General features: G+C 54.8%; 10 protein-coding genes across 10 annotated transcripts; 4 read left to right on the forward strand and 6 right to left on the reverse strand.

Moving 5' to 3' along the window:
- On the reverse strand, positions 1-1,372 carry BKA78DRAFT_348831 (60S ribosomal protein uL30; the record flags this gene model as incomplete). Its single annotated transcript, XM_066890698.1, has 3 exons — positions 1-627; positions 804-915; positions 1,356-1,372. The coding sequence occupies 3 exons, from the start codon at positions 1,370-1,372 to the stop codon at positions 1-3; spliced, it is 756 nt and encodes a 251-aa protein (XP_066749503.1).
- A 170-nt stretch (positions 1,373-1,542) lies between these two features.
- On the forward strand, positions 1,543-2,587 carry BKA78DRAFT_14333 (EAP30/Vps36 family-domain-containing protein). Its single transcript, XM_066882813.1, has 2 exons — positions 1,543-2,143; positions 2,192-2,587. The coding sequence occupies exons 1-2, from the start codon at positions 1,665-1,667 to the stop codon at positions 2,517-2,519; spliced, it is 807 nt and encodes a 268-aa protein (XP_066749504.1). The 5' UTR covers positions 1,543-1,664; the 3' UTR covers positions 2,520-2,587.
- BKA78DRAFT_302845 (eukaryotic translation initiation factor 3 subunit 8 N-terminus-domain-containing protein) lies at positions 2,509-5,459 on the reverse strand. The gene is made up of 4 exons (XM_066887485.1): positions 5,036-5,459; positions 4,375-4,984; positions 3,961-4,327; positions 2,509-3,912 (listed from the first exon to the last, which is right to left on the reverse strand). The coding sequence occupies exons 1-4, from the start codon at positions 5,367-5,369 to the stop codon at positions 2,656-2,658; spliced, it is 2,568 nt and encodes an 855-aa protein (XP_066749505.1). The 5' UTR covers positions 5,370-5,459; the 3' UTR covers positions 2,509-2,655.
- A 410-nt stretch (positions 5,460-5,869) lies between these two features.
- On the reverse strand, positions 5,870-7,348 carry BKA78DRAFT_348834 (ATP-dependent rRNA helicase RRP3; the record flags this gene model as incomplete). Its single annotated transcript, XM_066890699.1, has 1 exon — positions 5,870-7,348. One exon carries the CDS (start codon positions 7,346-7,348, stop codon positions 5,870-5,872), a length of 1,479 nt encoding a protein of 492 aa, XP_066749506.1.
- A 157-nt stretch (positions 7,349-7,505) lies between these two features.
- BKA78DRAFT_329343 (Brix domain-containing protein) lies at positions 7,506-8,924 on the forward strand (the record flags this gene model as incomplete). Its single annotated transcript, XM_066889660.1, has 2 exons — positions 7,506-7,697; positions 7,746-8,924. The coding sequence occupies 2 exons, from the start codon at positions 7,506-7,508 to the stop codon at positions 8,922-8,924; spliced, it is 1,371 nt and encodes a 456-aa protein (XP_066749507.1).
- A 683-nt stretch (positions 8,925-9,607) lies between these two features.
- On the reverse strand, positions 9,608-11,975 carry BKA78DRAFT_340060 (uncharacterized protein; the record flags this gene model as incomplete). The annotated part of the gene is made up of 3 exons (XM_066890308.1): positions 11,507-11,975; positions 11,268-11,344; positions 9,608-11,185 (listed from the first exon to the last, which is right to left on the reverse strand). The coding sequence occupies exons 1-3, from the start codon at positions 11,685-11,687 to the stop codon at positions 9,608-9,610; spliced, it is 1,836 nt and encodes a 611-aa protein (XP_066749508.1). The 5' UTR covers positions 11,688-11,975.
- Positions 11,976-12,169: 194 nt separating this feature from the next.
- On the forward strand, positions 12,170-13,535 carry BKA78DRAFT_302851 (uncharacterized protein). The gene has a single exon (XM_066887486.1). The coding sequence runs from the start codon at positions 12,599-12,601 to the stop codon at positions 13,202-13,204; it is 606 nt and encodes a 201-aa protein (XP_066749509.1). The 5' UTR covers positions 12,170-12,598; the 3' UTR covers positions 13,205-13,535.
- A 1,324-nt stretch (positions 13,536-14,859) lies between these two features.
- On the forward strand, positions 14,860-17,036 carry BKA78DRAFT_291460 (uncharacterized protein; the record flags this gene model as incomplete). The annotated part of the gene is made up of 2 exons (XM_066885900.1): positions 14,860-16,048; positions 16,099-17,036. The coding sequence occupies 2 exons, from the start codon at positions 14,860-14,862 to the stop codon at positions 17,034-17,036; spliced, it is 2,127 nt and encodes a 708-aa protein (XP_066749510.1).
- A 4,029-nt stretch (positions 17,037-21,065) lies between these two features.
- Positions 21,066-21,936, reverse strand: BKA78DRAFT_302856 (uncharacterized protein). Its single transcript, XM_066887487.1, has one exon. The coding sequence runs from the start codon at positions 21,900-21,902 to the stop codon at positions 21,339-21,341; it is 564 nt and encodes a 187-aa protein (XP_066749511.1). The 5' UTR covers positions 21,903-21,936; the 3' UTR covers positions 21,066-21,338.
- Positions 21,937-23,486: 1,550 nt separating this feature from the next.
- BKA78DRAFT_302859 (uncharacterized protein) lies at positions 23,487-27,271 on the reverse strand. Its single transcript, XM_066887488.1, has one exon. It carries the CDS (start codon positions 27,196-27,198, stop codon positions 23,896-23,898), a length of 3,303 nt encoding a protein of 1,100 aa, XP_066749512.1. The 5' UTR covers positions 27,199-27,271; the 3' UTR covers positions 23,487-23,895.
- Positions 27,272-27,284: the final 13 nt, after the last annotated feature.

Here is a 27,284-nt window from a genome sequence, read left to right on the forward strand (position 1 = left end):
TTAGTTCATCTGGCGGATGAGGGCGTTGATGTGGTCCTCACGGTTGCCAAGGTCACCACCCTCGACGAAGTGCTTGAACTTGCGGGGACGGAAGCCACCAGTGGGGTTGGACAGCTTGAAGGGCCAGAGGAAGTTGCAGGCCTGCTTGAAGTTGGGGCCGACGGTGTAGATCTCGTGGATCAGGTCCTCAATGCAGACAATGCCGTACTTGCCGAGGTTCTCCTCGATGATGGCGTTGTCGGTGAGCGGGATGCGCTGCTTGTTGACCTTGCCGTAACCGCGCTTGTAGATGAGCTCGCGGACGGACTTGAGGTTGGGGTAGCCGTAGGCGATGTAGGGCTCGACGATCTTGAGCATCTCAAGGGTGGCCTTGGTGAGCTTGACGAAGACGCCGTTGTTGATCTGGAGCAGACGGAGGAGCTGCAGGGTCTTGCGCTTCTTGGGGTCAATCTTGTTGATACCCTTGATGCGGGTCACGAAGACGAGCTTGGGCTCAGCGGGGACGTAGAAGGAGCCCTCCTGCTTGGCAACGCGAGCAAGGCGGATCTTCTCACGCTCCGCATCGCGGTACTCCTTGACGTAGGACTCGGCGCGCTTGAAGATGACCTCGCGCTTCTTCTTGTTGGCCTGGTGAGAAGGTTAGCTTTGTATTCAGGTAATCACAAAGCAATGCCGGAGAAGCAGCCAATGTCAGTCCCGAAAGATGGTTAATTGGAGACAGCATCGACACGAGGTCTAGTCATCTCGGTTGGTGTTATGCATCATGAAGGCTGCTTCTCCGGCAAACAAAAGTTTTCACTGACCTCACGCTTCTTCTGGAGGTCGGCAGCACGGGCCTCCTGGTCCTTCTGCTGGGTCTTGCGCTTCTTGAGAAGCGTCTCGGGGACGAGGACCTGGTCCTTGGTGGGGACGGTGCTACATGAACCGACGTGTCAGCAGGCTGGTCGTTTGGTGAGCAGAGCGCTCCCAGACGAGAACTGCAGCAAGTGCGGCATTCCCGACTGAAGACGGACTCGATGGTAGAGTTTGATCGATGAGGAACCTCGCGAAGCGCGCAGGAATTGCCCTCAAGCGACAAGACCTCGAGCAAGCTCGAGAGAGAATGCGCGCGTAGCTTGAGCGTGGTTGTACCCAGCTTAGCATTGACGGCGATTAAATTTCAGGGAGAAGTATCCTTCAACCCCAAGACCCTAGCCATGCATTCTCAACCGCCATGCGAAAGGCATGGTCAGAGGAGGACCATGGCCAAGAAGTGTATCGAGCTGGTACTGTTTCGACAGTTTTCTCCAGCAGGAAAGGCCGAACCAGCTGCTTTCTCGTCTCGGGTTCAGCGCGGCGAGCAGAGGTAGACGTACGACTTGACGGTGACCATTTTGAAGGAGGTGCCGGCGGTGCTGCTTGTTAGTCGTGGGACGAAGAGGAGAAGTTGTATCGCGACGGGAAAATTGAGATTGAGTGGGTGCTCTCGCTTGTGAAGGCGGTGTGCGGAGGTCCGAGCGTTGCATGGATCTGCCGAGGTGGTCGACACCTCAGGTGCAGTGCAAGGTCAACCAATCTACAGACAACCAACTTCCAACGTCTGATCTTTTCTTTCTCCTGGGCTCACTCACTCCAGTCTCTCTGCTATTCTCTGCCACCTGTCACCCACTCCCAAATTCCGCATCATGTCCTCCAATCGCCGCGGCGTCGGTCTCTCCGCCTTTGACCAGCACCGCATCACCCAAGCCCAATATGCCTCCCATGGCACCAACATGCGCGCGCAGCACGTCTCCTCGCTCCAAACTCAGCTCTCAGTGTTCCAATCACTACTCCACCAATTCAGCATCACCCACGCCAAAGACATTCGCTCCAACCCGACTTTCCGCGCCGAGTTTGCCCGCATGTGCAACGCCATCGGGGTAGATCCACTGGCATCATCGAATCGCAAGGGCGATGGCGGAAACAAGTCTGGAGGCGGCGGTGGGAGCTTTTGGGCGCAGATGCTGGGCGGTAGCGTCAACGACTTTTACTTTGAGCTGGCCGTGCGCGTCGTCGAGGTTTGCCGCGAGACGCGTGCGGAGAATGGCGGCATGATTGCTTTGCTCGAGGTGCGGCAACGAGTGCAAAAGGGCAGGGGTATAGGCGGCGGCATGGAAGTCTCAGAGTACGTAGGTCAAAATACGATGTTGTTGCAAATGCTTATTCGGGGCAGTGACGACATCTTGCGCGCCGTCAAGTCCTTGGAGCCGCTGGGCTCCGGCTTTACCATCATGAAGCTCGGCCATAAGCAAATGATCAGATCGGTGCCCAAGGAGCTCAACACTGATCAATCGGCGGTCCTCGAAGCAATTCAAGTGCTGGGTTACGTGACGGTGTCGATGCTGCAAATCAATCTGGGCTGGGAACGAGCACGGTGCATGGCCATCATCGACGACCTGATGACCGATTCGCTAGTCTGGGTAGACAAGCAGACCGAAGAGACCGAGTATTGGTCGCCGACGTTTATACACGACGCGGTAGCAGGCGAGGACTTTGCATGAAGAATTGGCCATTTTTGTCTAGCACTTTTGATACCCATGAACTAGCACGATGCTGATTTGGCATCTCTCATGAGCCGTTAGAAAACCCGCATGAATCTGAAAGAGGTCAGAAAATCATTCCTCCCCGTGTCCGCACTTAAGCCTGAATCGCCCTTCCCAATGCACCGCCCGTGAACTGACCGCCCCGCGTTCCACCACCAAGACCACCCCTGCCGCGACCGCGGCCACCGCGCTGGCCTCCACGGCCGCCACGGCCGCCTTGGCCACCCTGCCTCTCGAAGGCATTTGCCATGCCCTGTGTCCGCTGCTCCAGAGTCTTCTCGTTTGCCTCGATGAGACCGCTGGCCTTGTCGCTGAGGGTGAGGGCGAGGCTCTGCAGACGCGAAAGCTCGACACCCTTGCGGAAGATGATGGCGTTGTTGACCTGGTCGAGAGCCGCAGCAAGCTCCTCGTGGGAAATCATCTTGCTGACAACGGCGGCGACCTTGCGGTCAGACAGCTCGAACATGGAGGCGAGCGTCTTGATGGAGAGGGTATCGTAGAAGGGGGCGTAGGTGAAGAGGTAGGTGCGGAGACCCTCCTCCTGGATCTGCTCGGAGAGCATGACCTTGATCTTGTCCGACTGGGCCATGAGGTCCCAGATCTTGATGGCGCTGATGAGTTCAACGGCCTTCTTCCACTCGCCAGCAGCCAGGGCCTTGGATGCTTGCATGACGTGGTCACGAGTGTTCTCAGGAGGGCCGGTGAAGATTTGCCTCTCGTGGTACTCTAAGAGCCTGCGGAAAGTCTTGCTGATGACCCTCTTCCGTACGTCAGGCGAGGAGCCGACCTGAGCGAGCAGAGGAATCTCAAGAAGCATGGAGCAGGTCAAGTAGACGCACTCCAGAAGCTCCAGGTTGATGTGCATGTGGAAGGGGAGCTGGCGCTGCCTCTCCAAGCGCTCCTGCTCGGGCGAGATTTGCGAGTAACGCTGCATCTGCAGACCCTGCGCAAGAAGCTCCTTTTGCCTGTTGCTGCCGCAAATTTCCTGGAGAGAGTTCTGGGCCTCGTAGATGAGACCAGCGCGGAAGGCACAGAGTCCAACCTGGACAAGGGTCCTGTTGAAGAGGATCTGAGTGTTGACGTCGAAGTTGGAAATCGTCTCCTGAAGGTGGGACATGAGCATCATGTCACGAGCCTTGTAGTAGTGGTCGTGCAGCGCCAAGAAGTAAATCTGGCACAGCATCGACCTCGCCCGGATGATGCCCTCGCTGTGCTGGAAGAGGTACGTGCAAAGAGTGGCGAGGAGGTTGGTAATGTCGGAAGCCTTGGCGCGGGGAGTAACGTTCGAGTCGAGCTCCGAGGGAATCGTCTTCCAAGAGTTCTCCTCGAGAATGGTGACGACTTGGGCAGGCTGGACAGAGTTAGAGGCTGTCTACTAGATTGTTGGAAAACAGCTTACCTTGAAGTAGACGTGCTCGAGACGGCGCATCACAATGCGGTTGACGCTCTCCTGAGGGCCCTGGTGCTTCTTTTGAATCTCCTCGACGTAAACCTGGGAACGGACAATGCTGCTGTAGAGGGCAGTCTCGTCCGTGAGCCTCTCGACGTACTCGGCGGTGTGGGGGTCAATGTGTTGCAGCGCGCGAGTAAGCTCGTCGTCCAGACGCTCAACAAATGAGACGATGCTGCCGGGGACCTTGAAGAGTTCACCCTCCTTGAGGACCGGCTGCTTGTCGTCATCCTCCCACTCCTCGGCGCCCTCGATGACAATGATGTCGCGGTTGCTCTCGAGGGTCTGGAGAAGCTGCTTGAACTCGCTCTCGGCGCTGTCGCAAGTTAGCAGTCGTTGATTTGATTGTCCAACAAAACGTACTTCTTCCATTGCTCCTGGGCCATTTGGTTGCCGGTGCCAGCCGTCAGGTCGAAACGCGTGGGAATCAGGGTAAGCAGGACACGGATCTTCTGGTAGTCGGTGTTGGCGACCTCGACGAGCTTCTCCATGGTGCGAATTTGCTCAAGACGGTCGGTGTTCTTGCGACCACGGGCCTCGACAATAGTCCGGAGGTGCTTCAGGATGCTCTCGGGGGTGTAGGTCATGGCCTTGCCGCCAGCGCCAACCATGGTAAAGCCGTCATCGTCACCATCGTCCTCGCCGGTCGGGGCCAGCGAAGGCTGCTTCTTGGACTTCTTGGGTGCCGGGGCCTTCTCCTCGACGGCGTTCTCCTCCATAAACTTGTCCGGGTTGGCCTTGTACTGGTCGATTTCCTTGGTGTAGTCCGGCTTGATCTTGCGCATCTTCTGGCGAACCGCGTTGAGACCGCGAGTGTTGGTCGCGTTCATCTTCTTGGGCGTGACCTTTTGCTTCTCAATCGTCTCCAGCATCTTGCCCTCGAGATCGGTAATGGCCTTGACGAACACCTTGGGAGTTTGGCCATCGTTTTGGCGAACGAGCGCGGGAACCTGGCGGATCATCTTGTCGAACTCTGCCCGCCGTCAGTACCACTGCCGTCCATGCAGCTTGTCGCGTCACGTACCCGTCGCAATGACTGCCCAGTCATTGATCTTTTCCGCATTTTCAATCAACCGGATGGTGCTCTCAAGCTCCTCGAAGCGCTTGTCCTTTGCACTCTTGACGACCGTCACCCGCTCCTCGTCCTCAGAGTCCGACTCGTCCGAGACGTCCTTCAAGAACTTGTTCGCACCGACGCGGCCGTCGTCGCTGGACGAGTCGGAGTCGTCATCGCTGTCCTCCTCCTCTTCAGAGCTGGATTCCTCTTCGCTTTGTTCTTCCTCCTCCTCGCTGTAGAGCTCCTCCTCCTCAGAAGACGACTCGGACGAGCTGTCGCCGGCGAAGAAACGAGACGACATGGTTGCGGTTGACGTAGATCCGGCGAGTCGACTGAGGGTTGGTGCGTGGGGTGGCGCGTGTGGGTGTCGCGGGGTTTATTTTGCCTTGTGAGAGAGCCCCGATTGTAGCAATTCGTGTTGAAGCGAACGCACCGCATTTTCGCCTCACGTGCCGATAAGAAGCCGGCTGAGTCATCCGCTCCGATAGCAAAAAGTTCCGCTACCGGAAACTATTGTTTGTTCATTCGGATTTGGATTCATTCAAAGATGAAGGCGATGTGATTGTGAAGATTTGGGATGGTCATACTCTAAGTGGAAAACGTGGTACATCTTTCCGAGGCAAGTCGAGCGGAGCAAGGTGAATAAACCAAAACCATTTTTCAGCAACAGTTCAAGTAGTTTCCATACATCTTCAAGTACTTAGACTGAGCATCTCGAAGCAAACAACAATCAAAATGCAAGCAGAATCAGACTCCCAGCGCCAACAAAGCCATGCCTTTTTGTCCCTTTCCGTCCCTTGATCAACCCTCCTCCTTGTCCATATCATCGCGACCTCTCTTCCCATTGCCTCTCCGTCCGCGTAGGACACTTCCCTTCTTCCCCCGATTTTCATGCAAGTCCTTCATCTCCCTGACAGCCATTCTCTGCGCTTCGCCCACCCTGTCACTCAGCACCATGACCTCGTCCTTGACGACTGGCTCCTCCTCCAGCTTCTTGCCCAATGCATTCTCAATCCTGAGCCAAATCTCGACGTCGTACTGCGTGACCAGCGATAGCGCCTTTCCCGACTTACCGGCACGGGCTGTGCGGCCGACTCGATGCACGTAGGTCTTGGAGTCGGGAGGCAGGTCGTAGTTGATGACGTACGAGACGCTGGGGATGTCCAGACCACGCGCCGCAACATCAGTAGCGACGAGGATGTCGCGAGATTTGCTGCGGAACTTGCCCAGCGCGCCGAGACGCGCAGACTGCGAGAGCTGACCATGGAGCGGGATTGCACCGAAGCCCAGCGTGCGCAAAAGAACGGCGATTCTTTGCGTCTCGTTGACGGTGCGGGTGAAGATGATGGTTGGGTGGCCGATCATGTCGTTCAAAAGGTGAATCAGGTAGAGGTCCTTGTGCTTGTGGGGGATGAAGAGGTAGCGTTGAATCAGAGTAGACACGGTCTGGTGGGAAGAGCTCGAGATGGACACCTTGAGAGGATTGCTCAAACTTGCGCGCTGCAAGCTCTCGACCTTGGAACTTATCGTAGCCGAAAACAGATATGTCCTCCTGCCCTCCTTGGGCAGCACCTTGAGAATCTTGTCCAGAATGGGACCAAAGTCGAGGTCGAGCAGCCTGTCGGCCTCATCCATGACCAGGTACTTGAGGTGCTTGAGCGAGAAGCCCTTGGTGTTTTCCAGGTGGTCCAGTAGACGACCAGGAGTTGCGACGATTATGTGCGGATTCTTGCCCAGTGCAATCTGCTGAGGCGTCATGTCCATACCTCCAACGAGGACTGCGCACTTGACGCCAATCAGACTACCGAGGGCCTCGAATTGCTGCGAAATTTGGTATGCCAATTCGCGAGTCGGCGCGAGAACCAGTCCAAACAGCTTTTGCTGCCTCTCCATCAGGTCTTGTAGAATGGGCAACGCAAACGCGGCCGTCTTTCCAGATCCCGTCTCTGCCAGTCCGATCAAGTCGCGTCCTTGCAGCGCAAGCGGGATGGATTCGGCCTGGACAGCTGTTGGGTGTTTGTATCCCAGTGCCTCGCAACTATTGCACAGCTCTTCTATGATGCCGAGGTCGCGGAACGTCTTCTTCGGCTGGTCGTCGCCATCTGGGCCTTCGTTCGGCGATTGCGATTCGTCGCTTTCGCTTTGCGCATCGTCGGCGACAGGTTCAGCGGGAGCGCTCTTCTTTTCGGGGGCCGGTTCAGAGGCGACGGCCGGCTTGGTAGTCTTGGGCTTTGCGGTAGCCTTCTCGGAGTCGAGCTTGCGCTTCTTGACGGCGGGCATTTTGTGTGTCGTGTGTTGGGTGTGCTGTGGTTGGCGCAAGTTGCTGGGATGAGCATTTGACGGACCCGAAAAAAAGTCGATAAGATAAGCTTTTTTCACAAGCTCAATCGCGCGCTTCGCTGTTACCACGACACACAACAACCGCATACGACAAAAAATGGTTAAAAAGAGGACCAAAAAGAGGACGCATGCTGGCGCCAACAAGCCAAGGGCGGCCCTCCAGCCCAATGATGGTAACCCCAAGAGCATGGTCATCCGGGTGGGAGCAGGAGAAGTCGGACCAAGCGTGTCGCAACTGGTTAGGGACATGAGGCTGGTCATGGAACCCAACACGGCTGCTCGATTAAAGGTATGTGGGAGCCTCTCTCCGTATATTTCACATCTAACAAGTTGGTAGGAACGGAAATCGAACAAGCTGCGCGACTATGCCACCATGGCCGGACCGCTGGGCGTCACCCATCTCCTCCTCTTCTCCAAATCGACATCGGGCAACACAAACCTGCGACTGGCAAAGAGCCCTCGTGGACCTACACTACACTTTCGCGTCGAGAAGTACTCGCTGTGCAAGGATATCCAGCGCGCGCAAAAACACCCCATCACCGGCGGCCATGAGTACCACACGGCGCCGCTGCTCGTCATGAACAACTTTACCTCCGCCTCGTCCTCCTCTACCACCCCTTCGGCCACCAACCCCATTCCCAAACACCTCGAGGCCCTCACAACCACAATGTTCCAATCGCTTTTCCCGCCCATCTCGCCCGCCACCACGCCCCTAACCTCAATCCGCCGCGTTCTACTGCTGAACCGCGTCCCCGACCCTTCCGACCCCAACGCCTACATCATCCAGTTCCGCCACTACGCCATCACGACCAAGCCGGTGCGCAAGGACGTCCCGCGCTCGTTGCGCCGCCTCGACCGCGCCACTCGCGACGCCAAACACCGCGGCCTGCCCAACCTCGGCCGCCTCGAGGACGCAGCCGACTACCTGCTCGACCCGGAAGCCGACACGGGCGCCGGCGGCTACACCAGCGCGAGCGAGACCGAGGTCGAGACGGACGCCGAGGTCGAGGTCCTCGAGACCACGCGCAAGGTGCTGAACCGCAAGGAGAAGCAGCGGGCGGCGGCTGCGGCGGCGGCGGCAGACGCTGCGGCCAAGGCTGCTCCCAATGTCCGTAGTAGCGTGGAGAAGAAGGCTGTCAAGCTGGTCGAGCTGGGCCCGCGCATGACGCTACGGTTGCAAAAGGTGGAGGAGGGCCTCTGCGGCGGCAAGGTCATGTGGCATGAGCACATCAGCAAGAGCGCGGAGGAGGTACGCGCCATGGACAAGCTGTGGGAGGGTAGGCGTCGCGAGAAGGAGGAACGCAAGCGCATCCAGAGGGAGAACGTGGAAAGGAAGAAGAAGGATAAAGAGGATAGGAGGAAGAAGGGCGAGCAGGTCAGTGAGGATGAAGAGGAGATGGATGTTGACAGTGAGGACGAGGGAGAGTGGGATAGTGAAGGGCTGGAGGGTGAGGGTGATGAGGGCGAGGAGATTGATGAGGATGAGGATGAGGAGATGGAAGATGATGGGAATTAGTCGGACACATTTGATGCCATCTGTGGAGAAATTGCATACCCATTTTTTTTCAACATGCCGCTGGCTGTAACTCTTCCCAAAAGTCCACATTGGCTTTTTGCAAGTCACACTGACACCTATCTAGCTCCCCTCACAAGATCCAATCTCATCCATCCAACCCCGTTCATACATGATCGACGCTCTTGTCTCTTGTCTGTTCCTCTCGTAGTCTTCACATCATACGGAGCGAACAGCTGAAGAGCGTGGACGAAGAAGCCGGGAGTCTGATCAGACTTTCCAGCCAGTCGAGCTGGCTTGCTTTCCAGCAGATTTTGCAGGGAATGGCGGCTGTAGGTTACGGGGCTTGGCAGCTACGACGGGGAGTCGATTCGGGTGATCAATTGGCTCTTTGTTTGTCTATTTACTGAATGGTGCAATGTCTGCTACCTTGTGACGATGGAGGCTCCAGGGACAGACGGCGAGGGCAGTTTGCTGTGCGCAACGCCATATGGTCTGAGTCGAAGAGATCTGAGCGGAGGCTGGGTAGAAGCTTTTCGGACACGCACACCCGGAAAGACCCTACATGTATCCTTGTCTGTTGGAGCTGAAGGATGAGGTGTAAGGCCCAGTTTCCTATGGCTCAGTGTCCGATTTGCTAGGTGTTGTGTTCGAGTTGTTTTTGTTCGGCCTGTGGCCGAGAAGACTCATCGGGAGGGGTCCTCCTTTTTAGAATCCGCGCTTGTGTCCTGTTCTTGCTCGTGCTGCCGCAGCTGGTCTTCTCGCAGCTCCGATTCCTGCTCCTCAGGAGGCGGTTCATGCCACTCGTAGATTTCCTGTAGCCTGCCCTCCTTTACCTCCCTCAGTTCCATCTTCTTGATGATTGCTCGAGACTTGCGCCTTTCTTGTCCCGCTGCCTGCCAATCTTTTACGTGTCTGCTCCCCAGCATCTCCCTTTTCCTTGCCAAGTACGCCTCGACGGTGCCCGGTTCCAACACCACCGGCTCTTCACTCTTCGCTTCCATGTTGTTGGCCAGCTTGCTGCGTTGTCTTTGCTTGGCACGCTGCGCTCTGACGCGCGGACTGCGTGTTATTTCCTGCGGCGAGCCGGGTGGTGCGAGGATTGGTTCGTCTGGACCGCCGCGCAACTTTCGCATCTTTTGGAGAGAGGACGGGCGCAGAAAAGATGTAGAGATGTTGGTTAGATTCTTCTTTACGCCGGCAGCTTGCCACTCGGCGATGTGGGAGGGTGGAGCCTTTCCGCTCTTCGTCGACGACTCCTCCTCCTCCTCTGGCTCTGTTGCGAAGTGGTCCCTCATGCTGTCGGCGGGTACTGGCTTTGTCTCTCTCTTGCCTGCTGTGTTTTTTGATGGCTCAAGTCCCAGCTTTCCAGGCGTGCTGTCGCTCATGTACTCGTCGATTCGCCGCTCATACGTCTCGGCCAGCTGCTCCGGATCCATCTTCTCCATCTTCCTCGACTCCTTCCTCGACTCCTTGCCTCTCATTTCTATCGCTTCCTTCTCATCCTCCTTCATCTCGACTCTCACATTCACCAAATCGATCCACTCGTCTGTGGCTTTTTTGACGCCGCGCGCGAGGTCCACACACCGCACCGTCGTCGAGCCCAACCGCTCTTGCTCCTCCTCCGACAGTTTTCGCATGAAACTTTTCTCGAAGAACACCGCTTTCCACCCGGCGTCTTTGGCTGCGATGGCGTCTCTGTTCATGTCGTCGCCTACATGCACCCGGTGGAATGGATACGGCCAGGGGAAGAGCGAACTGTCGTGTGCCGCCGGTGCCGGGAGCTGCCGCATCATCGTCGCCGCGTAGCGCTCAGCTAATTCGAAAATCTTCTTCTCCGGCTTTTCGTGGTTGGCGTCGTAGCTTGCCAGCACAAAGTCAAAGTCCGGCCGGCTTGTCCTGACAATGGGCGGCGGTTGGCGCAGCTGGGGCTGCTGCTCCGACTTCCCTGATCCTGAGAGAATACCGGCAGCGCGAGAGTTGTCTGGGTTCGTAAGGCTGCACATTGGTGCGTCGTCGCCGACACTGAAGCGCAGAGAGCGGAGGATGGATGCTATGCGGGGGTCTGAATTCGACACTACGCCGATGATGACGGGGTATTCCGAGTTGGCTTCGATGTTGCGGAGCGTCTTGATTGCCGCTGGAACAGATTTATCGTAGTGGTAGAACGAGGACCCGGAGAAGCGCTTGATGAGATCAGGGGCAAGCATTTTAGGCACGTTGTATCCTGGGAGTTTGCACTTCTCAAACGTTTCTTTGACGATCTGTAGTTAGGTTAGCTGGAGCATTTGGTCCAAGTAAAACGGCACGAATGCTTCGGAAAAGGGTGTGCGAGCGTGTACTGACCATTTCCCACCATTTGTCAGGGTGATCCAGCACTTTCTTGCCATAGTTCGGATACTGCTGCGCATACACTCGGAAGACTAGGAGATAGCACCCACTCTATCAGCAAGAATCGACTGCACAATACCACAAGCTCAAGAGGTCGACAAGCAGCCCAGACAAAGGAGAAAAGAAAAGGACCCGAGTATCAAAACACCCAAGATTTAGTAACAGACAACATTCCATCTAATCATTTGGCTTACCTTGCATGAATGCCTCGGACAACGCCTGCTCACTCTTGACACGAAGTCCATGCTCCTCAGCCACGGCCTTGTACATCAAATGAACGGGAGCACGGGGCCGGTACAACGTGCCGTATGCATCGAAAGTGACGAGCAGCGGTCTATTCAGCCGCTTGACTCTGGCGATGCGCGTGAGACCCATTTTGAGGTAGCGGGGGAGGCGTTGGATTGAGACAGCCGGCGGGGGATAGAAGGAGCCGGGAGTGTGTAGAGGGAGAAGCGGGATTGCTGATTATTCCATTCTGAGAAATAGCAAGGTCGATGAATGATTCCTGGCTCTTTTGAACTCTGTTTGATATTGCCGATTTGCGGACGGCGAAAAGCGTTTCCTTGCTCTTTCAGAAGATGGGAGTATTGGCGTGGGCACTGCGGATCGCTCTCATTCAGAAACACCTCGGTATAATCTCCACGTGAAGCTGGAATATGATACAATGGTCGCGATAGTTGATCGAAGACGCATGCAAGATGGTGGTCAATCTCGTAGTCGGCAATCTCTGATTACTCAGCAGTATGCCAAGGCGCTAGCGGCATGGCAGGAACAGTTTGGTTGGCTGCATCCGAGTGCATTGAAGACGGTCGTTGAAGTCCATGCATCATGCACAATAAACAGCACTTGTATGTTGACATGCATTAGAGATGCTGGATAGCGAGGATTTCACTCGAGTAGCTTGACGGCAGTATGAATGACGAAGTAATTATGGCGCTTCACGTTATCTTGGACCCTGAAGTCAGATCCCTCTCGATTGCAAATGCCAGGCAAGAATGGGGATAAGGATGAGAATGATGTTGGATGTAGGACTGGCCACTGGGGAGCGCTGGAAGCCGCATGACAGAATCCACCGTGACTCGACGCCACCAAAATGCCAGCACTGCCCCGAGCCCCCGAATACTGTCTGTCCCGCCTCCTAGTGTCCAGCTTCAACTGCATCTCAAAGCGCTTCGGGATTGACTGGTTGGATCTACCTAGATCGCATTCTCCATTCTCAAAGTACCAATGGTGCGCTTGCACGTATAAGATAGACGTGCAATGGCCTTGATCAAGCCTGACCTGGTATGTTGTGCAAGGGCTTCACGTCTGTAAAGGCGGCTCTTGACATACGCAACCAGCGCGACCTGAAACGCATTACAGTACACCTTCCCTTTTTGGCTGCCCCGCATACGAAGAAAAAAAAGTCTGCGGAGGTTCCGTGCGCGCGTAACACGACGGGGCCATGGGCGCGTGGTGGCGCGGATAAATTACGATATCAGCAGAAATCTGCAGACGGCGGAGACAGAAGAAAAAAAAAATCTAAAGCCGATGGACGGTCACGGGAGGGTCTCGCTCGGGCAAAAACTGGGGCTCGAGGGCATCGTGACTTGGAGTGGTTTGCGGGGCGAGACCGAGGGGGCAATATGACGTGCAGAGGTGGATGCCTGAGCACGACGTTTGATCGTGGTGAGGTGTGGAGGGTGGCAACTGGCGAGGAACTGGAGGGTTCCCGATCGAAGTGGTGGGGGGAATGGAAGCTTGTTTGGTCGCACGTTGGAGAGGAACGCACGAATGGTAAAGGACCGGTTGCGTGGGCTGATGGGACTGCTCCTGAGGTATGCGCAGGGCAGAGACTTGCGGCAAGGCTGGACTTTCAGGACGCGGGTGGCGTTTGCGTTCCAGAGAGTTAGCAGCTTTTTTTCTCTTGTTTTTTCCTAGAGCATCTCAGAGTTGCGGTGTCGGGGCGCGTGGAAAAGAGACACGACAGTTCAAGCGTGGTTGGAAGCGTGATGTCTTACGACGGGACACGGACGCAGAGTCAGGGTCCAGAAGATGGAAAGATGTGTTGGGTGTCACGTAACGAGATCAAAGAGTGACGGAAGCGAGGAGGCGATTGACGTGGGCTGTAGTTGATTGCGTTCGGGATGATTGGCGGGGCGGTGATGTGGTGGAGAGGAGTGGAGCAGGAGCAAGAGTTGGGAGAGAAGCAGAGCGGAAGAATGAATGCAAGGGGGACGCAGGGCAGGCGGGCAGCAAGGGCAAGGAAGGCCGGGCAAACTACTCTAGGATGAGATTACAACCGCCAGCGTGGCCGACGTGGTACAAGTCGACGGTTGGAGCGCAGGCGTTGCCCAGATGGTGAGCTCGCGCAGCAACATGAAGCAGGCAGCCTCGTCACCCACACCGCCAGGTGGTGATGGCATTTTCTTGGGACGACGGAAAACGAGATCATAGGCCGAGTGGGGCCGCAAGGCTTGTCGTCAACACACGACCATTCAAACCAGGAGGTGAGGTTCACACGAGCTGACTGGAACTACTGCTAGTGCAGCGATGACTCCTACTAACTAGATAGTTATTGGACTGCAGCCATGATGGAGGTTTGCATGTGCATGACGGCGGCTCCGTCTGATTGGCTCTGATTGTGGCTGGCCCGCTCTCCCGACATGCAGCCTTAATTTTGGATCAACGTCTTTTTTTTTTTTTTTTTTCTCTTTCGCTACTTTCGTGCCAACAGCCTCAGCCTCGCGCGAGATACAGAGAGGCAATGTGCTATGTAGTCCTAGAAACAATGCGACGGGCATCCAAATAATAATAATAATGCAATGGAATGGAGGGGCCAGAGAGCGCGCAAATGCCGGGACTCGCAGGCCTGACGCAGGCCTGCACCCCTGTTTACCGCTTGCCCTCTTCCGTCTTAGCGCCCAAGGGCACGCCCTCACAAAATGTTCGACCACCTCTCGCCCGTCACTCCTCTCCCCCAACATCACCACTCGACACCAGACAACGAAGTCGCCTTACCAAATCACTTTTTACCAGTCCAATCCTAAATCCAACACCTTTTTCGTCGAGAACAATGCCGCTGGCTGTCGCTGAGCTGTAAATCCCCTGCTGGAGGGTGCGCGCTCTGGTGCGCCCTCCAGTCCCGGCAGCCCATCGAGAATTACATCTACTCTACGACGATCACTAGCTCCGATTGCTTCAAGCAACTCGCTCGAAGCCCAAGACTACACGGCAGAATCACTCCTCCTGCTACCCGGAGCTCCACGAGTACAGCGGCAAAGCTTCACTGTCCGCCTATCCTGACGGGCTCGACGAACCCGCGACCTGAATCTCGGCCCTCCAGCCTCACTCAGGTCCTACAGATTACAAAACGAATCAGTACCATCGTCTGAAGGCGAAAAGAACTCAACATTTGACCGCCGCACCCTCTAAAATACCTCCCCACCCCTCCCTCTTCACTCACAACTCTTACAACCCTTTTACCCCTTGCAACTACGCCTCGACAAAGCGACATTTTCACTCCGTCACAACACCCCAACTCTACTCAGTCAATTCACGGCGCAAAATGGCATCCGCACGTGCCGTTCAAACTATCACAGGCAGCGGTCCAGCCGACCTCCTGGCCGGCAACCACCAATTCTCCCCCATCAAGGCGAACAGCCAGACGCCTTCGCATCAGACGACCCACAATACCGTCTCGTCCGGTGCAATGCGCACCAACACTAGCGAAGGGTCAGACAACAGTCAAGACCAAGGCAAAGACGAGGAAGACGGTGCGGATGAAGCGGATGGAGACGAAGATGAAGGAAGGATGATTGCCCCGTCTGGCGGCTCTGGCCTGGGTAAAGGCAAGCGCCCTGCCATCCGCATCGACTCTGTTGACATGAGTCGGGAAGAAGACCGCAAGGCGGGGTCAACCCAAGAAGACGGGCTGAGGCCTGGTCTCAACAAGAAACGTACCTTTAGCTCGACTAGCATCCTGTCCAATCCAGAGAGTCATGACGGCGAAGAAAACGAAAAGGACGCCGGTTTCCCCCGCAGAAAAATGGCACGAACCCTCGGCGAGACCAATGGTCTCTTGACGTATGAAGGCGAGCAAAACGACAGCCCGGCTCCCGTCACTGAGCATGTGCTTGACTCTGACGATGACGACGACGACGAGATTTACAAGGCCGTCGAAGATATTGATCCCTCTGACAACGACGAGTACATCGACGAGACTCTGGAAGAGAGAGCCCTCCGCAAGTCTTACAAAAACTCTTCGGACGACGAGACCGACTTCGGAGACGTCGATGGAGATGGTCCAGACGTCTCCATGTTGATTCAGAATGGGTTGATTGATGACGACTTCTTCACCCTTGACGAGGAAAATGGCTTGTATCCTCAATATTGGGGTGTGACTGGTTTTGAGGTACCCGGACCAAGTAGTGAGGAACTCCTCGACTCTCAAGACAAGCCGACAACGAGGCGCGTCAGATTCGACGACCAAGTTCACACTGTCTCGGACATTGATAGCGACGAGACCTCGTCCGAGGACCTCAACAGCTACTGGCCCGACCTGTTCCAAAACGACCCCTTGGTTTTCCGAGCCAGTAACGATCCCGACCACGTGCTCGATGACGCTGCTAGTGACAGCGAGAGGTCGTACTGGGACTTCGGCGACGACAAGGACAAGTACAGCGACTGGGATGATGACAATGATGAAAATGGCGAGTCAGACTCTGAGTCAGAAGCTGGCTCCAGTGGCTATGAGAGTAGGGTCCAGATTTTCCTTCTGATCCAATGCATGCTAACAGTCTTGAAGCCGACGAAGGAGACACCACTGATGAAGAATTGCCACCTCCACCCACCATCACCACGCCAGCTCGTATCCACCGTGACTCCACTTCCTCTGCCAGCAGCGCCACACCGAAGCCGCTCCCGCGCACCAAGAAGATGCTTCCCCCAAAGAAGCCCAACAAGCGCAAAGGACCCATGCCTGGATTCTTCGCCGTCGATCCCAGAAGGGCCTTGGCTTACATTGATGGCACTGGCAAGCGCATGGTGCTTATCCCAGGCAAGGCTCAAAACTCGTCTTGGGCTGTCAGCACTGCCAGTAGTACTGCAAACAACAGTCCCAAGAGCCAGCTGATGAATGCCGACGAAAGCGAGTATAGTGATGCCAACAACCAAAACTTGTCAAACTTGATGGCTTTAAGTGGTCTCTTCGGGTCAGACCTCAACAGCCTGGCACTGGGCATGACGAGCGATTGGAACGTCATGGGTGATGATGATCTTCTCGACGAAGATTTTGATGAAGATGACGATGACTTTGACATGGAAGACATGCTTGACGTCGCCGACTTTATCGACTTTGGTGAGGAGAGCGAGAGCGATGAGGCCAACGAGACGGACGCCCTCGCCGACGGATCGCCTACGAAGGCTCACGCTGGCCACACTCCAGCAAAGTCGGCTGCCCATGAGATGAGCGAGAAGATGCTCCAGCATTTTGACAGGGGAAATGTTACGTCTTTCCGACGGAACCAAAACCGCTACCGGGACATTGCTCGCCTCCCGGACGACCCTGCCTTGCGCGCTTCCACCTCTCGACCTGTGCGCACTGGCGCCTCTGCCGACGCCATCATCACGCCCATGCGAAAGAAGAAGCGTGCCAAGGACCCGGACACGCTGCAGCCGCGTGCCAGCCCTCTCGCCAGAAAGTCTGGGCCCATTTCCGGGACGTTTGGCCCCCGTCGCGTCTAGCACCGGCATTCCCTTGTCTTTTGATTCTGGAGTTGGGAGCAGGGCTCTCTTAGCGCTGGCTTTTACCAAGGGACTCATTTTACGTCATGTTTGGTTGAGAGTCGGCGTGGTCTGTTTGTCAAGACGCCCTTTGCATAGGAGCAGGTCCTATGCTCGGCACGGTGAGGCGCACCCACGTCTCAACCTGCCTCTAACGACGTTACGACGTTACGGCCCTGGAGCTCGGCGCAACACGACGTTTTTGGTCCTTTCTTCGAGTATACCACTGAGTCTTTCTTCGATTCAAACAGCTTTACCGCCGTAGCGGTATCGGCAACATCTGTTAGTGTCAGCAGCGGCAGCAACATTCGAAGGGCACCTAAAGACGTCACTTGCGTTCCAGGACCTCGACTCGACTTTTCGCTTATGCGCTACGTCTCTCGGCCTGCGCATCATGTAGGATAGGATGGACCACACCATGCGGCCTACCTTAATGTCTACTTGCGACCGCCTACTTAGTTCACCTGCTCGTCTATCCCCTCGTCACGTTCTGCTTTTTCCGTCCCTTAGTTCGCCTACATCACTCGTCTTTTACCGCCCCGGAATGCTTTTTCAGGTCTCGGGGCGTGGGTTCACCGCTTTTTCACACATCGTCTCGTTCTTCTGATTCGTCGTCAGCGGAACGGCGATTGATCCGGGATCCTTTTTCTTTTGTTTTCCTTCGTTTTTCTCTTCGGAAATCTGGGGGTGGGTGGCTACTACGTGGGAAGGATGGATGGAAAGGTGCAGTGGTGCTCTCTCTCCAAGTGGTGATTGATGGGTGGTATCAAAAGCCTTTTTTTCCGTCTTGGCTCCGGAGTTTTGCTGTCGAAATTTTCCCTTGTCCCTTTCCCTTTTTTTGCTTTTCCTTTCTGGTAGTAATAAAACGAGTCTCCCAAAACGTCCAATCTCCATCCTGTCTTTGTGAATTGCAAGAATTTACCTGGAGAACGACAATTTTGCCGCCGCCGCAGGAGACAAATCAATATAGGGTGGACATTTTGCATTCCTAGAAGGAGCGCCGTCTCGCCTCCCAACAATTGATTCCAGCACTACACGACATCCACGACGCCAACACCCCCACTGATAAACAAGATGAAGCGGGTCGCGACTTCCGATAGTCTCCAATGTGGGCCAAACAAGCGCCCAAGGGAGTGGTCCGCATACTACCTATCTATCCCCTTGGAGCTCGCAGTCGTCAACCGAAACATCCACACTATTCAATAAAGATCTGGCTCGAGCAAATCCCTCTCAACACCACGGAAAGCGACGATACGTGGTCCCAGATTGAAATGTCCCCACGGTCTGAGCCAGCGACATCGACCATGTCAAGGACCTCGTCCCAGACGTCAAGGCGGTCGACAGCTCCAACATATGTCGTAATCTGGTCCTTGGAAGCGTTGGAATCACCATCGAGGATGCCGTTGGCGAACCAAGGCGGCAACGTACGGGTTTTGCTCATGAAAGACGGCAGGTCCAGCATTTCGTGTCTTCTCAAATGGAGCATCGGTAGTAATCACCCTTGCTATGGCAGGGGAAAATAAGCCCAAGGCGAAGACATGGCGCGGGAGGCGCAACAGGCAGTCCTGCCTCCAGGAAGTGATTGAAGACGACTCGCAATCCAATGGCTGTGGAGCTGAAAGTCTACGACCTTTTCACGGTAATCTGACACTTGAGAGAACATTAGAAGGGAGATGGACAAATACCCTTCTATTTGTCTGGGTTGACGGGGAGCAAACACATGATGCACAAGTCAATTTGTCGTGGAGCGGTCCTGATAATCACCGGGTAGTTGCAGGACGGTCAAAACTCGAGGAACATCACATTGGATTGCTTGGGGCACCGCGTCACCCACCACAGATGGGTGGCAACATTGAACGCCCCCTTCACTTGGACGACAACCCCGAGGAGTTCACGAGCGAATGCAGTGATGAGCGCACCACTCTCCTGTGGATGTTGAAAGCCTTGTAAAGGCCGAGGACCGCCATGACGACAAGGGAGCCTCGGCGCAACCGAAGAAGCGAGGCAGAAAGCCTGTCGCCCCCACGCAAATCGCGAGAAACTAAGCCGCCCAAGGCCAGTCCGACAGTCCAGCCTGGAAGTCTGACAACGAAAGGAGCTGTGAAGGAAGCAGCCGTTTTGCGTGAGACTGCAGACCGGGCCGAGCAGAGAGAGAGAGCGTCAAGTTGAACTTGGACGCGACATCGATTCGAGCAGTTTGACTGGCCCACGCGGGAAAAACAAGTCCGAGCAGGCAACGAGGAAGACTCATCCAGTTCGGAATCAGAATCTTCTTCTGACGAGGAGCAAGCCAAGAAGAAGGAGACAGGTGACAAGTGGAAAAAGAAGACTCGGGCGTAAAAGAAGTCGACCGAGCCTGAGATTGTGCCTGAGGAGTGGCCCTCGCAAGAACTTGACGCGGTTGCTGTAGCAAAGATCGGCGAGGAGATGGGTAAAGGGTACAGCCACCACCTGAAGGCTCCTTACACTTTCAATTCCCGTAGAATCTTGAGGACCCTGAACCACGCAGAGGTATTGGCACCAAAGATGAAAACGGCTAGGATGTCTAAGACTTGAAGCGAAAAGAGCGCCTCGCAGCTGGAAAGAAGGATTTATCCCGCTTGACCCACTCATCGAACCCTCTTCAATAGGGTTCTGAACTACAAGGGCGAGGCAAGTAAAAAAGGTCCCCAAAGAGAGCTCGGACGATGCACATGACGCAAGGACTGGCCGGTTCAAGTCCAAGAAAGACTTGACGGATCAAGAACGTCTCAGGTTCACTGTCTGAAAGGGGAGCCAGTCGTGTTGTGACCGACCACACATCAATAATGGGGTTTGGCACCCGTACATTGGTTCAGATGGCCAGTTGATAAAGACGGTGCCCAACGAGCAGAAGCTTCTGCTCGAGGCCGAGTGAGAACTTATGGAGCATAAGCTTCTGCTCGAGGCCGAGTGAGAACTTATGGAGCATAAGCTCGAATGGCAGGCGTCGCATGAACGGCATCAGCACCAGCAGCACCAACACGAAATCGGCTCTCAGAATAACCTCTGCATCAAGCAGTCGGAGAAGGAGAACGGGAGACTGAGAGAGAGTGTGTGTGTGTTTGAAGCCGAAGACAGATGGGTCTGGCCATGGAAGCAAAGAAAATACGGCTCTTTGGCATCAGTAGCGCAAGGCAGAGCACCGCCCAATGGCTGGTTCCCCTGAGCGCAGCGGCGCTCTTTCGCTGGCTGAAAATCCCATTGTACTCATGTCCTCGGACTTCGTTGTTGGGCGAGGGAGTCAAGATACATACATACAGGGAGTGATCCAACACCTTGCCACCTGTAAAGACTTAGAGATTTGAGCTGTTGAAGACAATGACACTGGAGCTCCATGTGAGCACGGCGAAGCTCGTCATTCTCAACGTATCCAGGAGCCAACACCAAAGCCTCAACGTCCAAAGTGTGACGTCACACTATCCAGCACACATGCATCTTTCAAAGGTCGCCGGACCTGCCTGAGGATGGCAAGACGTGACGCTCAACGTCAACAACACTGTCAATGTGCCGTCAGCGCTCAGCTTCGGACTTTGAAACCGCCCAAGTCCTGCAGCGTCAGACCTGAATCAACATATAAATTGCAAGTGCCGCTTACCATTCAACAAGCTGGTTAGCGCAACGGAATAGGACTCAGTCTCAACATCGTTGTCACCAACACCTTAGGAATAAAACCCGCAGGTGTGTGAGCTATAGGGTGTATCGTCTAAGCCGCGGTTCAATTCCAGTCAGCCTCAAGAGATTATGATTTCTATCAGACTCCTGGCGGCCGGGTCGTTCCAACGTATGTACATGGCGTTTCTTTTTGCCTTTTTGGAAAGCTGCACCGCCTTCCTGCCCTTCATTGATTTGCCTTACCCTACGTTATCCTGACCTTTTGCCTACAAGCTGCAGCTCACTTTCACCCCAAGTGTCAGTCTGCTCCACACTGGAGCTGAGAGCACACTGCAAGACTTGGTACAAAAAGCGCGCCATCAGAGACATAACACGTGAGATTGTATTTGAGCTAATTAAGCAATATCCTGAGGGCTAATGAGCCACCCCTCTTGTTCATCCCGTTTCCTGCAAAACATTGCCCCAGATCATGGCTCGCGCCGAATGCGACTGCTAATTGAGCGAAAATTTGTGACCTCATCAGCCAGACCTCACATATATCCCGTTTTCTGCGGAAAATTGCGACAGGAGATCGCGACAGAAGATTGCGATGGAAGATGCGTCCCTCCAAGCAAGAGTTCATGATGCTACTCACGTAGTACCACTGTAGTTGCGCAGAAAGTCGACGATTGCAGCCGCGTCCTTCTTGATATCGTTTTCCATTTTCGTTTGGAAAGTGCTTGAAGTGACGACTTGAGTGAAACGCGCCTCTGAAATCCACCTGGGTTGTTTACCGCTGAGACGAGGCGCTTCAGCACCAGCAAAGCGGACGTCCCAGCTCGTTCTCCAAGTCTCGCCCTTCGTAGAGAGGTGAAGAAGCTGATTGACCGCAATTTGGTGCTCGGAGTGCGCGGGATCGGGGCGCTGGATTTTGACGGATTTGCATTTGCAGCGGTCGACTGTAAACATATAAAACCCGCTCGACTTGCCCTTGTCATTGTACGTGATAGTTCGACCTTCTGGGTAGCGGTGAACATAGAGACTTGATGACTTCTCATGCTCAAGGCTGATTCGCTGTGGATGTTCGATGGCTAGATTGGTACCTTTAGCGTCGAATGCATGAGTTTTTTCCTCGATTCGTTTGCGCTTCAGTGAGCGTTCGGAGGCCGAGTGTTGGATGGGTGGGTTCTGAGTAGACTTCTGCTCTGGATTCATCGTCGTTGGCTTTGCCTCCTCGGCCAGATACTTTCTCTCCTCGAATGCCTGGTTAAGCTGGAGGTCACTTGTCGTGGACGGAGGAAGTGGATAGGGCACTAGAGGCCTAAATGTGCTCTGAGGGCCGCTCTCCTCATGCCAAGCTCCAACGAGCTGTGTCGTCGGTACGGATGCTGTTGTAAGCTGCGGTTGATCTTGGAAACCCTCGTGATTATCCGCATCGAGTCTGATGGAGTCTCCCACCTCCGCGAGCCATTGGTCAAAAGTTTGAGGGACCATGGATTGAGCAAATGCTGGAATACTCTGCTCGTGCTCAGAGATCATTGCCTGCAGAATTGGCGTATCAAAGTCTTCTTGGGTGTCACCACATTGTTTTATGGCCTGCGCTTCCAGCAGCGTCTTGATCTTGGCGCGGAGTTCGTCCAGTTCCTCTGAATTCTGCTCACGCCCAGCTTCGAAGCCTTGAGCATACCAATGATACGGGGAGATTGGCTGAGCCGTAACCGAGAGCATGACCATGCCGTTTTGCATTAGAAAGGGAGAGGGTGCTTTCGAAGTGAGTTGGTCGGTAGGTTGCGGCAGCGAGTCCTTTTGAGGCCAGGAAAGCACTCCAGTCTTCAACCTTCCCATCACGACTCTGAATATGGCGTTGAAAGCCTCGATGTGATTGTGGTCATCGTAATCATGCACGCGAAATCCTGACGGTCGCAGAAGTTGGCGGACAAATTGCGCTGCCTCGTCAAAAGTGCTGAAAGCTCGTGGACGCGAATCCTCTGGGACGGCATCTTTGACTAGGGCGATCGCTCTTTCGGCTTCTGCGTCTCGAATTTCTGGGTTTCCATCATCAGCAAGAAGGACTTCAGGTATGAGGAAAACGCTTACCACAGGTGAGGGAACAGCCGGCCGGCCCAGCAGTCCAGTCTGGAGGCATCTTGGACTGCATCGATCAGCGAAACCAGTAGAGGATCAGGTGCGTGCAAGCATCCTTCGAAAAGTGTGCAGCAAATGCGACGTGAGGTTTGGGGGTGTGTGGAGAAAGTTGGTGTTGAGGGCGTGTCGGGTTTTGTGCCTTGACCGCGTGGAAGACGCGACTGCCTCCAGCTCTGTGCGCTCCTTCCACACCCTCGGCCATGCGCTCTTTCCTCACGCTTCCAATGTGCACCCAAGCTCTCGACGAAGATTTCCTCAGCTTTCCTTTCCTCGTCCCTGTCAAACGCAAGGTCTGGGGATCCCCAGTGCAGTATGAAGCATCGGACGCTCACCGAAGCATACGTGCAGTGAATGTGCAGGGTGCACTCAGACGATTCAAGCTGGTTGGCACTGAATTAGCAGCGCTTCCTTGCCGCTCCAGAATGAGAGTGGTATGGAAGACTCCGAGTGTGCGCACTAGCTTGACCTTGGTTTTCCGTCACCGAGTCGCAAAAGAAATGTCAACTTCGGATGGGATGCTCGAATGCTCCTTGTAGTTATGTTCCCAGACTTCATTTCACCCTGTAATGAGTTTAAAATCAAGATGTGAAAACACAGGGAGTGATCGAACACCTTGCCCCGTAAAGACTTGGACGTCTGAGCTTTGAAAGGATAGCTACAGGGAGCATTCAAGCACCCTGCATCGCCTTGGAGTCGCCAGTTCTTTTGCAACCCACTGTGCCGTCATCAAAATCATCGCTACCATGACCTCGCGGCCATAATTGAAAATTCTCTGCTCTTGATTGACTCAGCCTATACAAAGAATATGACTCGGGATCTGCCAGTCTGCACAATGTTGGCCGACGACTGGAAAGGGAAACAGAGCGCTTCTGCCTCCAGTATGAACATGGAAATGTCTATCGCCAGTAAAGAACCACCAACAGAAAGTGGAAACAAGAAACAAAGCAGATAGCCTCGCGTCCAACGCCCGACTTTGTATAATCACATGACGCCGATTTGTATGGTAATATGTGCTCCGTCGCTTTCTTACGTGGTTACCCTTATGTACGAAGCACCGAGGTCGTTACGCCTGGTCGTCTTCCTCTTCTTCCAGAGCCCGGAAATAGCGACGACGCCACCGCCGCTCTTGCTCGAAGAAAGTCGTGCTTCTTTTGGGCTGCGAGTCATCTGGATCAAGGTCCTGATGGGACGTCTGCTCTTGGTCTTGGTTTGGCGGCAGCTCATCTGGTCCTCGGGCCTCGTCCTTTGCCTCGACTGCCTCGGACTTTTCTTCGCCAGGCAATCCGTCGTTCTTCTCCACCACATACTCTGTCTTGTTCGTCGCCTGCGCTTCATTCACTGCCATCCTGACAGGACTGACTTCGAAGTCCGCATTCCCCTTTTTCTCCCACCTCAGCTCTGCCAGGTCGCCCTCTGCTATTTGCGCCATGGGCCGCAGCGCCTCTACCGGCCGTGGGCCCAACTCGCGATCGATCATCCATGCCTTCATGCCCGTGTTGCGCAGGGCTCGCGTCGCCCAGAGCCACACCTCGACACTATCCGCGTGGTAAGGATCATTTTCGAGACTGCCGTCGTCCCTGGTAGCTTGCACGGCCAGCTCCTCATCCTCGCGTGACGCCTGTCGGTACACTATGCGAAGAAGCGGCAATGAGGCTGGTGGTTTGAGGCCTTGTAGCTGGACGCGCGGCGACACGTCGACGACGCTAGTTTGCGTGCGCCGAGGCGGCGAGGGCGATGGCTTCAGCACCTGCCGATAACGCCAAGGCTCCGGCTTGTATTCAAATGTCGATACCTGCCACGGTACTGCATGCTTCTCAGTCTCGCACCACATCTTGACAAGACGCATGGCGTCCCAAGAACCGCGAGAGCGTGCAACACCCTCAACCAGCTCGCGCATATCTTCCTCGAATATGCAATTCTCGAGCTTGCGGTAGTTCGAGCGGAGAAGCTTCTGACTGAAGAGCGAGTTGCAGAACGTTTGCCACTCAGGACCGACAGTAGCCAGGACGCTGATAATGCCGTGGAAGCGGTCGAGCTCATTGAGCGGCGGCAAGTCGCCCAAGAAGCCCTTGACCATGCGGCGGAAGACGACAGAAGCAGCTTCTAGCTGCTCCAAGCGTACTTGATCCTCCTTATGAACATCGGGCTTTTGCAGGATCAGGACGTATTTCGCCAAGCGGGCGGCAACATGGGCAAGGAAATCGCGATCTTGTTCTTTTGATAGCAGTGTGAGGACATCCTCGACAGAGCGCCAGTCGCTGGTATACATTTGTGTCTCGAGCATGGCCTCAATAACGCGCATGGACATTTCTGATTCGTTATGTCGGTTGATGGCATTGATGACGAGTTGCTGGTTTCCGACGGCACGTCCAAATTGTATGACTTCGGCGGCAATACTTGGATGGTCGTAGAGTGGTTCAGGGATGAGTGGACCGTCAATGTCCTTAGAGAAAAGTAACCACTCCCCAAATTTGTAGGCCTCAGACTCCCGGGCGAGCCCGAGCAGGGCAGCAAGAATAGCAGGGGGAATGTTTGGATTCAAGACAGGATCTGGTCCACGAGCCAAGTTGCTGTCAAACTGGGCCGGGACTTCATGAGGCGTATTTCTTGTATTCTCGCTCCATTTCTTGAGGTTTCGGAAAAATCTTGCCACCAGTGCCTTCTTGTTGGAATCTGTGAGCGTTACTAATGAATCGACCGCCTGGACAGCTCTGATTTGATCGCCTGTCTTGATGTACGACCATATGACAGAATGGAAGAATCCTAAGGGCGCGGCCGAAGGATCCATGATATATGATGGGGCCCCAAGCGTCTTAGGACCCTCTCGAGGGGCATTGCTGTACCTGGTCGTGCCGGGGTACGTGACTGCAAAGATTTTCAAGAGCTTCTCAGCAGCCTCCGGATCCAAGTCAGGGTTTGCAACGCCAGCTTCCACCAGACGGAAAATGATAGAGTCCCATGTAGCGCCGACCAGCCCCTGGTTTGATCTCCCAAGGAGTTGCTTGAGCTCTTTCATCTTGCGAATGATGGCATCGAGACTCCATCCAATATGGCCGGCCTTGGTTCCCACGTTGATGCTGTTGAGAAGAGCTTCAATCGATGCTGCCACCACCTCCACAGTAACTGTCCCTTCGACCAGAGCAGAGTCTGCCTTTTCAGGATGCATCCTTTCGAACCTCGCCTTGTCTTGCCAAGTGATGTCGACCGGGTCGTCCACTTGCTGCCCTGCGAGGTTGCTCCAGTAGATGGCACTCCATTGCTTGCCATTGGCCAAGGTGGAGTTTTTGAGCTTCAAAAGTATCTCGATTCCGTCGGTTACCCAAGGTCCTCGCAAGCACGACCAGAGAATTAGCTCGAGCCAGACTTCTGGACCAAGCCCGTATGTCGTGTGTATAGTTGGTCGAGCGCTTGGTCTTGAAAATCCAAAAAACGAAAAGGGGCTCCTAGTGTCGGTTTCGGATCCAATCACTTGCGCTTGGACTGCAGCGTCAGATATTGCTGTGTAAATTCGAGGTGCCAGCAATGGTAGAACCGGCGGTTGGCAGAGAGAGAATGGAGTGTGCGGCGGCACATGCTCGTAGACAGATTCTGGAATGACTCCATTGTGATGCAGATGAGCAATGTTTTCAAGAACGTGCGACATGATCTTCTCCTTCTGATCTGGTGGGCTTTTAACAGCAGTAACAATCATGCTGCCCAGACTCTGCCATATGCGGCCTATTGCCCCACTGCGAGAGCGTACCCATTTTAGAGGAGACCAGCGCACAATGTCGTCTATAGAGCGTGTCCGAGTCCCGTCGGTGATCTTTTCAGCCCATATTGCATGTCCAGTGACTTCGTTCAATGAATTTGACTTGCTTTCCCACTGGATGGCCGAGAAAGGGTCTACATCTTCGAGTTTGACGGGATCAGGCGGCTTGAGCTCTGTCACTGCTTTGACGACCCAAGTCACAGCATCCCACCTCCCCTCGGCAATGGCTAGGTGTGTCAAAAAGTCGACCGGATCATCCTGACACGACTCATCCAGAAAGAAGCAGATAATCTTGGCCAATAGGTCGTGGACCTCGGCTTCGTTTGTGAAATCGGGTCTATCCAGATGCGTCTTTCGAAGACTATGCGGCAGGTAGCGATCAAACTCGGCGGCCCAGGCAATTGGGTCAGGTGCCAATTTGTCTCGAGGCGACTTCGGGAAACGTAATCGGGGAAGAGGCGCCTCTGTGGAGGAGGCTTGGTCGCGACATGATGCGGACTGGGAGAGGAATCTAGGCGCAAAAGTTTGGCGGTTTGCAGCAGCGTACAGGATCGATTTTTGGGTCACCGGCCGCAGAAAGGATCGACTGGGCGCATTGCGGAGGGTCAGGTACATCTGCGGTATTGGCGGAGCATTGCTGGGCGCGCGCGGCGGCGGTTGTTTGGTGTCGAGGGAGGTTTTGAAAAAACATGATGTGGCCG

This window comes from Phyllosticta capitalensis, assembly GCF_038381095.1.
Source record: "Phyllosticta capitalensis strain CBS 128856 chromosome Unknown BKA78scaffold_1, whole genome shotgun sequence".
Lineage (NCBI taxonomy): Eukaryota > Fungi > Ascomycota > Dothideomycetes > Botryosphaeriales > Phyllostictaceae > Phyllosticta > Phyllosticta capitalensis.